At 40.1% G+C, this 18,274-nt stretch overlaps 1 protein-coding gene across 1 annotated transcript in view; it reads right to left on the minus strand.

Annotated features, from left to right (window-relative positions):
• abcc6a (ATP-binding cassette, sub-family C (CFTR/MRP), member 6a) overlaps positions 1–16,561 on the minus strand; it is a 32,953-nt gene extending 16,392 nt beyond the window's left edge. The window contains exons 1-5 of the mRNA XM_028018121.1: positions 16,133–16,561; positions 10,953–11,129; positions 10,118–10,243; positions 5,037–5,174; positions 451–573 (exon numbers count right to left, since the gene is read on the minus strand). Coding sequence (XP_027873922.1) covers positions 451–573; positions 5,037–5,174; positions 10,118–10,243; positions 10,953–11,129; positions 16,133–16,174 — 606 coding nt within the window. The 5' untranslated portion in view covers positions 16,175–16,561. The remainder of the gene's footprint in view (positions 1–450; positions 574–5,036; positions 5,175–10,117; positions 10,244–10,952; positions 11,130–16,132) is intronic.
• Positions 16,562–18,274: the final 1,713 nt, after the last annotated feature.

Below are 18,274 nucleotides of genomic sequence, written 5' to 3' on the forward strand. Positions count from 1 at the left end.
ATCACATGGCACTTTGATTGATAAGGAGCTCATTTTCATTCATCTGTCAGCTGTCAGGAGTCGAAAACTTTAGTCTATCATGGTTTGATGGCACAGTGAGATCTGTGTTAAGCAATGGCTTTCCTGTTGTGTGGCCACAAAGTCCACACAGCTAGTCACGTTGTTATTTCACAAAGCATATGAGTTATTATAAAGGTATGCAGGAGCTCCGTGTCAAACACACGCATACACTCATTCACACTCCTCTTGTAGGAAGTTGTTAAGTGTAAGAGGAATGAGGGGGGAGGCGGACCACATCACTTCCTGCAAAAGGCAAAACTGTCTTGACAACAAAAGTAAAAAAAAGAAAAAGAAAACCCACAAAATAGCCACTTTGGTGTTTTTGCTTCCTGGGTATTGTGTCATCATAGATGTAATAACCGGAAGTGGGATACACTCATTTCAGCCTACCTTTTCCAAGACGGGTTTTCCTTGAGGAGGCCGATCTGCAAAACAGCACAGGAAGAGCTGGGCCAGTTGGATCGAGAAGTAGGAGAAGAAGGCGAGGTACCGTACAATATCAGAAGCAATGCCCTGAAAAATAAAATACAGATTAAAGGAGCTGAAGATTTTTTAAATTCTGGGAATGACAAGTTTAGTCACTCCTCTTAAATTTAGCTGAGTAATCTAGTGCCACTCAGGGAAGGAGACTTGCAGAAATGAAAATTGTGACAATGTAGACTTGACTTTATTGTTTGATACAATAAAGTCTACATGTAAGGTGTCTGCAAGGCTCACTGGCCACTTGGCACAAATAAGAAATCAGCCGCATGGCAGCAACTGAATCCAATTAAGCATCTGAACATGGTGAAGTTGACTTGGTGAAGTCCAAACAGAGGACTGGAATGAGGGAAAAGGGAGATTTAAGTGACTTCGAATGTGGCATGGTTATTGGTGCCAGATGGGCTGGGTTGGGTGTTTCACAAACTGGTGATTCACTGGGATTTTCAGGACTGCAAACCACCTTTTGGGTTTTCAGACAGGCTGAAAAAGAGAAAATATCCAGTGATCAGCAGTTGTGTGGGCCAAAGTGCCTTGTTGATGTCAGAGGTCAGTGGAGAATGGGTGGATTGGTTAGACACAACTTGAAGCCATCGGAAGAGCCCAAAGAGCCACCCGTTTCTTTGAGCTATAGTAAGGCTGGGTTGTCACCACTGTGAGAAAACAGCAACTGGCCAACTTCTTATTCAAAATCTGAAGTAGACTTTTCCAAAGCTGATTTGGAAACTGCTGCACTGAATGAAGGTTGACGTGTGACAATACTGCAACTGGGTAACTACTGACTGCAACTTCACAAGCAATTTATGTATTTTACAGCTTTTTGAGGAATCTGGACTGCAATTAATCAATTAGTTGCAATTAATCATCTTTTTTTCAAAGCTAAAAATACTTAGACTTATCAAATCTAAATTGGACTAACTTCTTTCTGAAAAACAAACCAAAAATGACAATTCTTAGCTTTCCCCCCCAAACAAATGTTGCTTGTGGTGGCTTGTTATCACCTATTTAATGCAACATTTTTGTCAACACAAACAAACACATTGTAAAATACTGAAAACCTTCATTGATGTAGTTATCTGGCTAAATGACTGCCACAGGACTGAAACCAATAATTAGGTCAAGAACAAGCCCATGAGTTTTATAGTAGTGGCTCATGAACGTTTTAAACAAAGTTTTTAACTTCCTGCTCCAGCTAGCTGTGCTGCGGTGCTAATATTAACAACATAAAAAATATAATCTTTTCACCTGCATTTTATTTCTATTTTATATTTTCATATTATTACTTTTATTATTACTGCTTGGGTAAAGTTAAAGTGGACTTGAGCTGCCACATATATCAGCCACCACAATAGGGAGAAATGGTTGTTCAGCCACCGCCGTTGCTTTACTTCCTATGCTAATGACCGTAAACGTAAACAAAATGTATTTTTAGTACAATTAGATGGTGCTTGACTGTTTTTTCAACTTTCAGCTTTAAGAAAATTGAGAACATCCTGTAGAATATGGGGTAATTCATCGCACGTCCTATTTTGTGTCCCATTTTGCAAAACCACCAAATTCCTCATATGGCTTTGGCTCGCCTTCCACATCGTACAGCAGTGGAAGGTTTATATACCAAGATCACAGACTCAATAAAGATTAATTTGGACTTGTAAGCAACGTCAGGGTGAAAACCCAACAGTTTTATTGGTGTACTTTATATAAATGAAGCAAAAGCTGGAGCTGCCTCTCAGTCACGCAAAGGGCCCGTATCTGTAAATAGGGAAATTGTGGTTTTGCAAACCAGCACCCTCACTTCCAATCATGGGAGCAGCTTTAATATTAACCACTCAGAGGCTTTTGTCAAAAGCAGGATGTGTATGTTATTCTTGACGTACAGAATCTGTGGTTTCTGGCAGCATGCATTGTTTACCACTGGGTAAATGCTGTTGCCACAGCCAGCCCGTTGAGCAGCAGTACCAGCATTTGTGCGTGTGTGTGTGACAAAGTGGCAGCCGTTGCAAACAGTAAAACTCTTTTTTCGTTGAGAAGCATGGTGCCATGCCCAGAAAGCAGATATAAAGGGGGCAAATGGATCTGGCCACACAGTGACAAACAGCCGATTCGGTCAGGCAGCGAGTGGGAAAAATGTAGGTCAGCTGGCTAAGAATGGCCAAGGTCCACAAACATGAACCCTGTCAACTAGAGGCATCAATGTCATAACAAGAATTAGCGGCTTTAGTGGTAAATGTTAAAAATATGGTATTATGTAAGCTTAGATGTTGACAGGTAAGAAAACTGCCAATCTGTGCTTCAACTTTTTCTTCTTTGCATAAACAGTTTAGAATCCATTTGGAAATAGCAAGAAAGAGATCTATATATAAAGAAGTTAAAAAGTTTGGTGAAAATTTAGAGGTTAATATTATATTAAACTGATGCAGTTTGAAATCTGTGATAATGGCTCAAAGTCAAAGAAGAAAAGCTAAATCATACCTTGAACTATCATTCTGTAATGCAATTGTAGTGAAAACATCTTGACTTTCATTTAAAAATTCACCCAAGTTTGCTTCAGCTATAATTTTTAATTTCATTTAACTTTTAATTAAAGTCTGATAGGCTTAAAGTAAAAAAATATATTTGTTAAACCAAGATTATAATTAACAGAAAACATAGATCAACACCGAGCTTAGTGATTTTGTTTTGATTCTACTGACTCAGGCTGTCCTCTGCTGGTAAGGTACTGACTACTTACCATCCACCCACAGAACCCCACTTTTACTTTATAGCAATGTTGGTATTAGCTATCTAGTCCTTTCTATCAGGGGTGTCCAACCCATTTCATTTTGGGACATAAATGTCCTTAAGGGGCTGGCTGTGCCAGAGCATATTGATAAAATACACTCTGGCATTAACAAAATGTTAAAATATTAATAGTAGTGCCTGCATTCAGTTTCCAAGATTAAATAATATTGAACCCAAATTACATTGATGTTTTTATGTTGATGTTATTTGGCAGATTACAGATAAAAATGGTTTTGATTTGATTGATTACCCTAACCCTATAATATTTAAGCACACAACTGTGCTGTTGATATTTTTTTTTACTGTGAGATAATATAATTGCGCTCCACACAAAAATGGAAAGCCATGCATCTGCTTCCTTCCAGCTTACAAATTACGTGCAACTTTCGTTGGTATATCACTTAAATCCCTAATTATAAATTTATATTAGTATCTGTAATTTGACAAAATGTAAAAAGACTGAATGGAGTTAATACTTTTTCCAAGGCTCTTTTAGACTTCTGAAAATGTGAAAATGATTATGCACACTCAAATGTGCATAATCTAGGTACCTGTCGCATTATATTTAATCACAGTCTTTAAGGGAAGGATGTTTCATTTAATGAGTTAGTGTTTTAAATTCAGACCTTAAGCAGTTGTTGTTACTATAGCTGTAAAAGAGGCCTGTCAAACCTGGAACTTGGAGGCTAAGAATATAGGAGGTGTCAGTATATGTCCACTATGTTCACGTCTGTGGTTGCACAAAATGAAAATGTCTGCATCTAAGCTGCAAATGGCTTTGTATTATGTGTGGATGCATACATTTTCATCTGGCTGTGTTTACAGCGGTGCAGCCCCATAAACACAGCGCTGACTTTTCTCTGGTCTGACCCTGGGCTGCCATGTCTCACCAGCGTTTATCCCAGGGCCATCATTACTTCCCCCCCCTAGCAGTGTGGGAATGTCACGCTGAGGACGATAAAACAGAAATATAGATGTGTGCGTTTTTATAGAAATGCAAATGCTACTGCATCACGACTGTGTGTGTGTGTGCTTGTACGTGAGTGCGTGTGCGTGTGCACGCGCGCTCTAACCTCTCCATACAACAATGATTGCAATGTCTGACAGGAGACACAGGAAGAAAGGGAGTACTTAAACACTCACTGCCTTGACCAGAATTGGCAGTGTCATCCTCCAACACTTTGTGTTAACTTTAGCTTACCTTGGTTAAAACTCAGGCAAGAAATAGAAACTCTTTGCTGACACAGGGTATATCTCACACTGTGCTGCTGGAGTCTTGCGTCTAGACTTATGGTAAGAATAGACCTGATTAGATATTCTAGCTCTTTGTTTTGATACCACTGGTTCATCGAGTTCAAACTGGACACACAAACAAATCCAAATTAGATCATTTCCAATTAAGGATGCTCTTTTTAGCTCTTCTGACATTTTATCGTATTTTTAATGATTGAAATCATATATTTTGGTGTCTTTATATAGCCCCAGCTTAGAGTTTAGGATTAAAAGTTACGTTGCTATAAATTGTACATATTTAACTGAAGCTTGTTTGAATTGACTCCATTTTACTGCTATTATAAAATTTATATGTGCGAAATGAGGTAGATTAGAACTAGAATATGACGCACTTGTAAAAATATTACACAGGGAAGCAAAGAGACTGAATCAATTGCCCGTCCTTAGTTAGAAAGAACGAACAGTGGGGTCTTTCTACCTACCTCATCTATGGCCAGCTGGATCTTTGCTCTTAGAGGCACCAGAGAACAAACAACAGACAAGACCCAGAACAAGAAGAGGAAAACGGAGGAGCGACAGCCTCTTATTCTTTCCAACTGGATGATGCATAAGGCCAAGATCTGCAGGAAAACACAGAAAGGAAACAAGATCTGAATTAGCCACAGAGAGAGTCTGGGAATGGAGGGATATAAAAAGACACTCTATAGCAGCAACTAGTTGCACAATATGTAATATTGAGTTTAGGTAGACTTATCTCTAAGCTGTACTCTGGTCAGGTACTTTTTGTAGTGGCTGCTAGCATTGGAAGGGGGAAAATATTTAGATTTATTTTGATATTTTGCATATGTATGATGGTGGCTTTCTTAAAAAAAAGAAAATAGGTCTCTGGGAATTCCCTTTCTGCAGACTGAAACGAGATTTGGCTGACATTCCTGTCTGGTAGGCCGACTGCCTCGCACACATTTTTCAGTGGAATCATAAACAATCCTAAAAACATTCTTCACCTCAATGTTTTCTTCTTCTTTTTTCCAAAATAAAACCAATTTAGTTCTTGGACACCACCGTGTGTGCGCCATTGACTGAATCATGCATTTTCCTGGGAACGACTATAATCTGCCCCTCCCCACAGAGCGGTTAGTTGAGTGAGACCTCATGTTGTTTCTCCAGAAATCACGGAGTGCAGGAAGAGTTTTGAAATGAGTGTTGTGTCGCTAACTTATGGACGAGCCGCCGCTCTGTCTTATACTCTTATTATAAACTAGTTCAGGAAACTTTCTGAGTCATTTTTGTCAGCTTCAACTATGGTATTTGGAAACAAAAGATAAAGGTGAAGGTTAGCATGGCAATATGAACAGCATAATTTGTTTTTGCTGTTTAGCACATATTTTCTGCACGTGCTAGCCCTGTCAGCTGGATCTTTGGCAAACCTTTGGAGAACTTTGACCTGCTGTATCTGGACCATTTGAGTCAGCTGTGTTAGAACAAAGACGTCTAAAGCTGCTGGCCCTGGAGGACTGCGACTGGACCAGTGACTCATATCTTTAGTGTGTTTAATATGCTTTATGCACGTGCAAGAAATGTGCATTATTAATTAATTCATAGGATCAACGTCAGAATTTCTGTTAACACTGATATCTGTTTATGTCCACATGAACCAGTGAATAGGCGCTCCAGAGGGTTGTTAGGGCAGCAGAGAGAACCATAGGCTGCCCCCTCTCCACTATGGAACAGATTTACACTTCCAGGCTCCACAAGAAAGTTTTGGACATTTTAAATGACTCTTCACACCCTGGCCATGGTCTCTTCCAGCTGCTGCCATCAGACAAGAGATACAGAGCAATAAAAACCAGGACAAATCGCCTAAAAATCAGTTTTTACCCGATGGCAATCATGGCACTAAATTCAAAGGCATAAGAACTTCTGCTCTTGACACCACTTTGTTATAAATGTAAATTCTGTTGCGACACCTCCAGGCACTGCAACCATCTTCTGATGTCTATTTATTTCTCATTTTGTACTATTTATTTCTTTATCTTTGTATATTATGTATATACACAAAACCTGCATCTTAACTCGAGTCGAGCAAATCTCAATCTCGTTGTAATCTGTTGATGACAATGACAAATAAATCTTATCTTATCTTATCTTATCTTATCTTATCTTATCTAAATATCAGCAGGCATTCTCATTTGGCTTAGTGCTAAATCTGACTACATAGGAGCGGTTTGATTTCTCAACTACACCACCAGAAATGTGAAAATTCAATAAATCACATAAGTCTTCTGACATACTCATTTTACAGTTTAAAATATTCTGAATAAAATGCCTTGTCAGGCTTCCCCTGATACCTTAAAAAAGAGGAATTGGCTAGAGCTAGCGGCAGCTTGTTAGCTGATTTTGAATCATGTTAGATTACACGCGACTTGACTTATTACAGTTTGCGTAGCTTAGAGGATGTCAGATCTTACTGGATTCTCAAATATTATTATGCACTTTCACTTCTGGTTGAGCTGGAAACTTCCTTTTTTAAGGCCCTAAGACAACATGGCTCCCTACGGCTCCCTTGCATAACGTTGCACTGGGATCGGGGATGAAAACCAAGCTCCTTTCTGCTTTTAGCCTCCTGCTCCGACTCCCCTGCTGCTGCAGAGATCATCTCTGTTTGTTTGTACAACAACAAAGGGTGGAGCTAACTCGATTGCTAAGCTCTGAAACAAAACCCCGTCTTCTAATTAAACAGGAAGTGTGTTGTGCAATAGTGAGGAACAGAGGCTTTGCGTCACTGAGTTACTGATTTTAGCTGATGATGTGTCTATTTCTCATCTGTAGTAAGTTAACCATATACTTTAAACAAAGAGGGGCAACAAACAGAGTTGGTCTGTTTCATCTCCTGCAAGTAGGGAGCAAGATGCTATCTTAAGCACTGAGAAGAAAACTCTGTCTTTTAATAAAGACAAATTTAGCAAGTGAAGAGAACGATTGGTGAGAGACTTTCTTTTACAGGATATCGCGGCTGTCTGTCCTTTAGCCTCCTGCTGTGACTAATTATATCCATGAAATAGAAGATCTTTTTTGGGGCGCATCCCTAAATACAAGAGGCGTCTCAGTGTATTTTTGTCCAAACGCGTGCCGGTGTTTACTCAGTCGTCTGAAAAGACCACAGGTCAGTAAAACCGTCTGACCTTAAGAGAGGGAGACTGAGGAGGACCTGTATGAGTCTGCAGAGAGAGAGAAAGCTTTGTGAGCGAAGCTCTGCTGCTCTCCTTGGACTCTTGGCAGCCATTCAGCACGGTCTGTTGCTGTTCTGTAGATTTTGCATCCACTCCTGCCAAAGCATAAACAACATTTTAACTTGTCATGCCACCCATGTGAGGCTGCACCTCTCCTCCCTCATTTTGCCTACACATACAGGTTAAGTGTAATTTTACAACTGCTGGAAATGAGTAAGATCCACATTTTGAGAAACAACTGCAACTAAAACCTTTCTCTGATTGCATACTAGCCCTTATTTCCTATAAATATTGTTGTGTGTCCCAGCCAGCCCTCGTGCCACCCTGATGCTGGTCACAGAGGCCGTGGCGGTTTCATTCAGGATGTACAGACGTAGAAGGTAAACAACATCTGTTGAGAGTAAATACTTTTTTCACAACTCCAGTCCCCTCCAAAAGCATGTGTACCCCTTCGACTTTTTCCACATCTTGTTCCGTTGACGTAGTTTGATTTATTTTACTGATGGGTGTTAGTTAGTCCAGTCCAGGTTAGTGCAAAGACAATGTCTTTCTAAACCTCTGTATTTCTATTTGACTCTATTTACTCTGAAAGCCCCATATAAAATACAGTTCAGTTTATTCCCTTTAGAAATCACCTAATAGTAAACAGAGTACTAAATAATATAACATAGATTAATGGGATATTAAAACAGAATGACTGAAAGAAATTATTAAGAAGTGAATATCTGAAGTCTGATTGAAACCTTTGTGATGGCAATTTACTTACTTTTTCATCTTTCTGTTTTTGTTTAGTTGTGTTGTCCTCTTTTTAGGTTTTGTTTTAATAAAAGTGTTAATTAAAGCCCTTTTTCTCCTGGTTTTTATTTCAAATAGGTAAAAAATGATAAAAAATAATCATCGACATCGGTTGATTTGAAACGTTTATACCATGATACATTTTTCAGTCACATCGCCCAACCCGAAGATTCTGATTATAATCTGATGGAGATTGATCTATTTTTCAGAAATGTTAGTCTGTGGCCAAAAACACTGTCAGCAATATTTTCAGAGAATTTAGTTCTATAATCAACTCTAAATACAAATGCAGACTGCACTTTTCATATGAAATATTTACCAAAAATAATTTAAAATCATGAATCATTTTTCTCCACTTTAAAATCATGCATTTCTTTGTTTTGGTCATTCCAAAAATTATTATTATTATTTTTTTTTTTTTAGGTCAAAACACTTTTGTAGATCTAAATATCTGACCTGTCTGAACTTTCTTCAGATACCGTAATGCATATAATGGATTTGGGGAGTATGGTCAGGAAAACGTTCATATTTGGAGAAAAACTATTGTTTTTCTTTCTGCTGAGGCGGTGAAATGAACCACATTACACCTTAAATACAGTTCAGGGCAGAACAATGGCGCTCAGCGCCTCCTGTCAAACTGCACACCTGTAAGCTATAAAAAGACTAAAGTCGTCTGTGTAATTAGGGTCAACACAGACTACAATTGTATATCTTAAACTTTATATTTGGCGGTTTTGTGTTTTTTTTTTTTTTTGTAAGACAAACCAAACAATTGGAGGAAGACCCAATGACAGGAAAGCAAGTTCATCTTCATTAAATACAATTATAACGTGAACTTTATCTTGATGCACCTTTATGATTTTACTGTTGAGCTGTAATTCAATTCCTTCTGTTTCAGACTGCAATCCTGCAACTCAAAGTGCTGATCCTGTTTGTTTTAGCTGCATTTTCTCTCATAATATCTAAAATATCTGGTTTCCCACTGTGTGCTTTTCCTTGTGACACATGGCTTGTTTCTGACAACAGATTTAGAAAGGTTTTTCATGCACTGGAACTTTGCACATACGTACTTTACGCTGATTCCTTATCAATCTGTAACAGATGTCATGACATTTGTACTCTGCACTCTGATGATTGATTATCCAAAATGTGTAGCGTTTACAGGTCACTGCTATATTTACATAGTCTGTGGCACTATAAGTCCATCCCTGGTTAGGCATGTTTGCACCCAAGTGGCTGTTGAGCACACCGTGTTTGCTCTGTGTGTATTCTTTCATGTCTTTGCGTCGTGATGTGAACCGGCAGGATGCAGAGTCAAATGTTCCCAAAAGTTTTCTGTTGCTCACAGAAACTCAGTAAGAGTGAGAAGTAAGAAATGTCAGGCACAGCTCTGTAGGTGGAGCTTTTTATCTTTCAAAAGGCAAGCTCAGATGTGAGGTCTCTTTTCATGGCTCTATAAAAAAAATAATAGCAATTTGGTCCGAAAATGGACAATGGTGATAAATGTGTAGAAAAAAAAAAAAAGTGACACAACTTACCACTGTCATGCTACGTATGATGGGGCTGAGTAGGAAGACCATGTGGTGCTGGATGTCTTGGCTCCTCTCCAACAGAATGTAGAAGAACTCAACAAAACCGAATGAGGCCAGCAGGAAACCCAACACCTGCGGGAAAACAAAAAACAAAAAAACAAAACAGGTTAATTGCCACTAAGGGAGAATCTGTCAATGCATATTTGTCTTTTTCTTTCTTTCAGATGGACCTGTGTGAAAATGCAACCTGTCCATTAACCTCTGAAGGTAAGCAACAGCCCTTCCACTTTCACACAACCATCCAAGGATTAAGATGGTTTAGTAATGGTTCACGCAGGATCAGCACAGGGGTGAAATTCTTAGCAACGCTGCCCTGCAGCAAGATAGGTCTTACGTTTGCATCTATGAGTTTTACATGTTCCACCAGGTCAACTAGCCTTCCAAAAACATGAAGGTCAGGTTAGTTGACCTGTCAGAATTGCCTTTGCTTAATGGGTGGTTGTGGGTCCAGTTTTTCTGTGTGTTGGTCTGTGGATGCCTATCTCACTCATTGACTGCTGGACATTAGGCACCAGTCTCTTTGCAGTCCTGGACAGATTAAGCAAGTGTAGAAAATGGGTGGATAGATGTCTCAATCACAGTTTTCACAGTGAAACAAACTTCTGGGTGTAAAGGTTTGCTTGTATGGTTGCCTGTCCTGTGTGACTACTTGTTTGCCCTGTGAAGGACCGGCGACCTGGCTCTCAACCGTTGACCTCTGAAGATAAACAGCAGTCCCTCTAGGCCCCTGTGACCTGGAGAGGATTAAGTGGGATCAAAAGATGAGTGGCTGGAATCTCACCATCTTGGCAGTGCAGAGGCAGGACATCTGGATCCGTCCACTGTCATGGCAGTAGAGATGAACACAGTAGAAAGGAACCAACAACCACAGGTAGACGCAGGGGACCCACACCAGCACTGTGTTCTGGAAGCACTGAGTTAGGTCGGGGTTAGCTGTGTACCAGGTGCGGTTCCAGTCCTGAAACAATGAGGGGGAAAAAAACAGAATTGCAAACAGTTTGGTCAAGGGAAAAGACCCAGATTTTAGACAGCCATGTTAGCTATTACTTTTTAGAATTCACAAACTCTCTGTGCAAATTAGCAACAGTGCAAATGTTCTAGACTTTAGAGCAGCTTGTGCATTGCAAGTAAGCCAAGCAGGAACCAAAAATATGTGCTGAATCCTGACGATCTTAGCTAGAAAAAAAAGCAATTTCTTTTTACAAGGATCTAAGTCAGTTTGGGGAGTGTTCTGACATTTCTGTCAGGTCGGCCAACAAAGTAGGAAAATCCGGTGTAAAACTGCCATAAAAACTACAAGCAAAGAGTGGCAGAACTTGGTTGTGATGTCTTTGTTTAAAACAATATGGTGGGGTAAGTGGCTTGTTGTTCTCTTGCTTCCCTTGTTTATCACTTCACTTGCCTAATGAGGGGCAGGGTGTCTGGCTGTGCTAACGAGACTGCCCTGCGGAGTCACCACAGGAAGCGGTTTAAGGCTCCGAGCATGGCAGTGGAGTCTGGTCCCGCTGGTAGACTCCCAACTAGGATGAAGCGGAGTAGCCACAATTGGTGGCAGCTGTGTGGTTGTTATGTAACAACCCTCCTCCCACAGTGAACCAGCGCAGGTGAGTCAGGCTTTGCTCCTTCTAGCATGTTTGAGGATTTACCAACAATTGGTGCCGCTTCTTGTTTCTGAAACCACAAGATCTGAACGCAGAATCTGCCCAAAGGACAACACACACTGAGCACATTCACAAATCTTCAAATCTCAGCTCATTAAAGTTTCTGCACTGAGAAACCATTTTGCACGTACACATAGGTGAACCCTTGAAAGAACTGCCCAAATCTAAATGAGTGGGAGGCTACTTTCACAGATCCTTATGACTCCTGTGGTTAGTGGCAAGTAGATGTTCAAAGCCCTTTTATGAAAAAGTCCAACCTGCCACAACTTAATCCAGGCACTTTCTTCGGCATTTTGCTCAAACCTCGTCCCGTTTCTCACCCTTTGCCGAAGAGGTTTCTGTAAACTTGCTTATGCCAGGAGCTACTGCAAGGCGTCTATTTTTACTAGACAAACACAGTGATGTGAAAGTGGAGAGCAAAGACATCTTCTGTGCCACTGCAAAAGTGCTGAATTCATATTTTTACAAATTCACCATTTTGAAACCAGAAGACTGGTGAAATCCACAAGGATTTCCAGTATATTTGCCTTTAAAAACTGCATCAGGCAAGTGATGTGTCAAAAAAAAGAAAGACTCGTTAATTTAATAAATGTCAATCTTTCTGTCAACTCTTAGGTCAGCATTGCCTTTCCTGTGATACTGGGAGTACCAGGGTTTCGACCTCTCCCCTGAAGTCCCGAAAGAGGGTCAAAAGACCTGAGTCCAAACTGACGATTCTGATGGCTCAAATTAGCATCCCTTCTTCAATTGTAAACGTGGCCATTGACCGTCAGGCCAGAAAGGAGGAGTGGAAAATCATGCAAAACTGCTTATAGGATGCTAGCTAAAATCCTTCAGGTCAGTCGACCCGTCTCTGGGCTCCAAAGGTAGAAATGTTAAAATAGGACCCTTCTCTGGTACTCATTACAGGAGGTCAGGTTGAGTAAAGAGGGAGAAAATCAATATTTAGATATCTTGCTGGACTAAGGTTTTTTTTTAATTGGCACACTCAAAGAATTTAGGCTTTCAGGTCAGACAATGTAGAAAGTCAAATCCATAATTTTTTAGTTCAGCTCCAATTCTTTATTCTTTAGTGTTTTGCATTTATAACCCATTGCTATTTTTGACACCTCAAAGAAAATGGATGACATTTCACTGTGATGTTCCGAAAATCAATTTGCAATGTGTACTTGTTCGTTGTTGATATCATCTTAGCTATGGAGATCTGTCGAAAGCTTCCTAAAAAATATTTTTCAGAAAGATTTCAAATGACAGTCAACATCTAAAATATGTGACACGTTGATTCTTGGAACGTTGTTACATTTTTGATGAGAAAGGCAGCACTTTGACAAAAACTAGAAAGCAGCTTAAAGATACAGCCGGTGAGCTTTCTAGTCATTCGTAACATTTAGAAAGCTATGTAATTTTTTTTTTGATACATAGAAATATTTTGATGAATAAGACCTGCATGTTTTCCAGAGAAGTGGATTTGTTTGCTTAGTCAGATTTGCTTGCGAAAGCACGTCAGTTGTTGGCAAGACCAGACGTTAGTAGTGTCAGCAAAAATAGTCGGGTTGTTCATCTCAGGCAAAGCAAGAAATTAAATTGCATCTAAAGTCAATGCGAGACATCAGTTCAAGTAACATCATTACAGCTTTGATAAGAAAGACCAGTGTGATTTCCTGTGATTGAGCATGTGACCTGACCAAGGGCGTAGGTTTGGTCTAAGTTTTGGTGGGACCTTACAACTTACTGACCAACCCCCCCCCCCGCGCGCACCGACCATTTTTGACCAGTGGGGGGGGCACCACATTGGCTTAATAAACCCTCCCCCCAACCATAACCACAACTTGATCATGCATCTTGTGTATACTCAGCAGATCAGTTCAAGAACACTTTACTTTTTCCTTTTCAAAATTCAGCAGCGTAACCTGGTTTGTATTCACACTAGCTTAACTTAATTTAAGACTAACACTTCAAATGCCATATTTACTGAGATAATTTCACAGTATAACTAACACCTCACCTGGAGCCCTGAAGCTCCAGCCACCTCTCCATCGTTCTGCTCTGCCCCTTGCTCTGCTGTCTGAGCATCCTATGTGAAAAAGTATTAGATAATTAACAGACCTATTCTACCTCACATTCAGTGCTGACCTTACTAAACACCGGACTTTACAACAAATGCGTTGCGTGATAGATATCTAACTTATGGGTCTACTCACTGTACTTACAGCCGAGGTAGCGAAATAACTTCTAATGTCTGTCGTCCTTTTCTTTTTTGGTGGCGACATGGTCTCGGAGTCTCATAATAAATGAAGTTTAATAAAGAAGTTTCTAAAAACTTCATGCAGCTTGTAAGCCGCACCGGGCTACAAGCTGCATGGTTCAAAGCATAGGAAAAAAGTAGCGGCTTATTGTCCGAAAAATACGGTAAAAATCCTTCAATCTGCTGTTTAAGTTGTTGAGAGAGATTCAAACCCCCAGAAGTCTCTACATGTTGAAAATTGGTCTCATTTCGCCCACCCAGCTTCTCAATTCATAAATCTTGCACTACAAGCGGGAGAAGCTCAAAAGTATGATTAACGCTGATGAAAGGTTAAATGTTGCTGTTTGAAAGGTTACTACCATTGGTCTTTTTCCTGGAAAGAGGATTGATTGTGCTGTTTAGCAATCGAGCTAGTCTTAGCCAGCTAAGTATCTGCAAGAAGGTGTAACATTGGACAGAAAAGTGGCATCAATATTACTAGTTTCTACTTGACTGCCTTCCTTGTGAAACTATAATTTTGTAACATCCATCTATAACGCTGGCAACGTTGGCACCGTCACTTTAGCAAGCTCATCCAAATACAGACACACTGGCAAGACCGACGTGTGTTTGTTATAGATGAACATGGAGAAAATAAAAATCCACAAATCCTAGAGCACCAGCTTGGCTCAAATTTTTTCTTTTGAATTCCTTCCAATTACTTTAGCTTCTCATTAGGGGTTTAGCGGAAAATCTCGTTTTTAGCCGATAAATTAACAGCAAAGAACATTTTGCCCTCCGCCACATTGCAGGTAAACTTACATCAACGGAGGCTACAATATCAATTTATAATAAAAACACAATGTTTATGTTAGTATTTTTTTTCCTAGAAATCATGTGATTGAGTGACAGAGACTGACCTCTCACTCTCTTTGTTTTCAGATAAGTGATGTTATTTTTTCCACGTGTTGCATGCTTTGCAATAGACCAGACTAAATGGCATTTAACCTCTTTCCTGGCATGTTTACCTATTGCAGAAAACAGTTCTTCTAGCTCGGCTCACTTGTGAAGTGTGTGAGCAGAAACCTTGTGTGAAAGTATTTCAAAAGCATGTAAGAAGGTTGACTCAGTTCATGACTCAAAGTACCGTGCGTGGCAAACATAGCACAAAAAAAAGAAAGAAACGTGTTACAGCATCCAGCACACTGTCACAGATGTAACATCAACATGTTTTTGAAGTTTCATGATGAAACACGGTTTACGCTTACTTTCTCCACAAAGCATGATGACCACTGTTTTGATGTTTTGCAGAAGCAGAGACAAAAGCATTAGCTGTAATGAGATCCAGAACAAAATAAAAGGGAAGAGGGGATATGTTGGGAATGAGTGCTTTCATTTCCAGCTGGCTCACAGCTATTCTGCTATTTTTTTAGCTAAGATTCAGAATGTGGAGGTTTGCTAATAAATGAGACTTAAAAAAATTTTTTTTTTTAAATTTCCAACCAAGATAGCTTGGACTATTTGAGTTCTCATTACTCTGCATTTCAATGATTCAAATCTCAGTGCAGAGTGATGGGTAACACACCTCCAAGGCAGATTATGGATAATTTATCTTGTTCCTACTCACACATGCAACGACCTGAGAATGCTTTGCTAATTTTTCATTTTACACAGATGAGCTTTGCAAGATCTTGTATTGAAATTTCTTCTATCCTGTACAAGATTTATCGTTATCAGCGTTGCTATGACAGCTATTGCCATTTTCTGAAGCTTTTCAGGTAAGCAGACAGCTAATAATAAAAAAGAATGATACAGATGGAAGCAATCATTTAAATCTCGAAGATGATGCACGATTAGAAAAACAATCAAAGATTTTAATCCCAACAATTTCTCTCGTCATTCAATCTCAGAAACAAACCCCCGATATTTAAAAGCGACGCTACGTACATGTGACAGAAATTCAGAAAGAAGTGATTAACCGAGCTGCATATGGTTTGACTCTTAAGACGTTGAGGCAGGAAAAACACCCAGTGAAGAAATGTGACTCCAGGGTCAGGAAACACATCATAAACTCACCCACAGAGGGTCCAGGCCACTCAGTCTGCAAAAGGCATCCATCCACTCGCTGGTTCCTTCCACCACCGGCGCTCTGCTCGTTTTGGTCGATCAGGCCTTCTCTCCACTCAGCAAACTTTGTACACACTCTCACACTCTCTCTCTCTTTCTCTCTTTGCACCACCACCAGTATGTCAATATATATATATGTATATATATATAGGTGTGTGTGTGTTTAATTCTGATCTCTTATTGCTCTCTTTTTCTAGTGGAAGCACTGTGAGTGTCGAGCCTCTGTGTTTCTTAGTGTGTGCTTCAGCTTTCCTTTAATAAAACATCTTCTGTCTGAATGAAACACTTTTCTCCCTGCCACCCTGACTGTAACTGCTGCTGCCCAGAGATCCGGTGTCTTTCTGACTCCCAGTCAGCCTGGCTGCTGCTTATGAGTGAGTCTCCTTGCCGGGTGGGTGGAAATATTTCTCTCTCTCTCTCGCTTACTCACTCACTCAATCGCTTACTCACACCCCTCTCTCCTCTCCCACATTTACTGGATTTTGATCAAAACACCACTTCCCTCAATGGGATGACAGTCCCACACCCAGACTCACTCCGCCCATTTTGACTCTCTGCCCCCTCACCTCCTTTCTTGGTCCTTCTCTCGCCCACTTTCCCCACATCCCAAACAGACCAGTTGTCTGGCCACAAAGTGTCTGGTTGAACACAGAAATACCCTTTAAACTGAGACGAGACGCACTCCAATAAACGCCGTGCTTATAGGATTTGTTCTTCATATAAATCCGAGATAATAGCAAGTAAAGAAATTTGATTTGTATTACATTTATGGCACATAGTTTAAGTATCTGAGGAAAACTGTAAGACACGTTTTTCTCTGTCTCTTCAGAAAAAGATAAATAAAATTATGCCTTACAAAATGCACCTTAGACATTTCCGCAATTCGTCACATTACATTGAGGAACGTCAACATATTTTTAATGGGACGCTCTGCAATAGACCAACTCTATGTAAAATATAATTATGAAGTGTGTTCAGTTCCCTTCTGCCCTGAAACACACATAGGAAGTTTGGTGGAATTGACTGTCTGCTGGAGTCAACTAATTAGTGAGAAGGGTCCAGCTGTGTGCAACTTAATCTGAGAATAAACTCAAATGTTTTGTGAGGGCCTTTCACCCAGCACTGCTCAGTTCATCCATCCATCCATTGTCTAAACCAGAGGTCCCCAGCCCTGGACCTCAGGGTCCGCTGTCCTGCATGTTTTAGGCGTTTCCCTCCTGCCTAACATCTGGCTTAAATGAATGGGTGATTAACAGGCATCTGCAGCAATGGCAGGCATGCAAAGGATGTAGTGGAGTCATTTCAATCATCTGCACTGGAATGGGAATCGTCTAAGACAAGCAGGAGAGTGACTTCTGGGGACCACGGGGTAGGCAGAGGTCACAGAGGTCATAGAGACACACAGGACAAACAGAAATGCACATTCACACCAAGAGCAACTTAGAGTTACCAACTAACAGTCATTAAAAGGATGGAAACTTGAACTGTGAGGGCAAGCCGGAGTACCTGGAGAGAACCCAAACATGCACAGCCAGAACATTCAAACTCCATGCAGAAAGACCCTAGGACGGGATTCAAACTTTGGACCTGCTTACTGCGAGGCAGCAGTGGTTCTAGTTGAGTCACGGCGCAGCTATGACACAACTTGTCTTTGTTAAATTAAAGAGCAAATAAAGTGCAAAGCTATCAAGACTAAGATGTTGTCTCATATTCTCTCAATCTGTCTTCCTCTCTTCTGTTTCTATCTCCCATTCAGCTTTATTCCCCACCTTTCTTCCATTCTTTTTTTGCCTTTCTTTCCCATCTCTGTGTCCAGTGCCTTTGAAATAAACCCAAAGCAAGTTCTAATAAATTGTTATAAATATATATGGGAATCAAATGCAGCAGAATTATAGCGAAAGCAGCAAAGCTTCACTTGTGAATGTAAGTCTATTGACATTCAGACAAACTGTCTTTTCAACAGTCCGGCTTAATATCCTGATCTTACACATCACGTTTTCATCAACTGTAAGCAGAAAATCATCATAGGTAACTGAAATAAAGGGTTGAAAACATCAGTCTTTGTGTAATTAATCTATATGTTTCACTTAG

Source organism: Xiphophorus couchianus, chromosome 5, assembly GCF_001444195.1.
Source record: "Xiphophorus couchianus chromosome 5, X_couchianus-1.0, whole genome shotgun sequence".
In the NCBI taxonomy this organism is placed as follows: domain Eukaryota; kingdom Metazoa; phylum Chordata; class Actinopteri; order Cyprinodontiformes; family Poeciliidae; genus Xiphophorus; species Xiphophorus couchianus.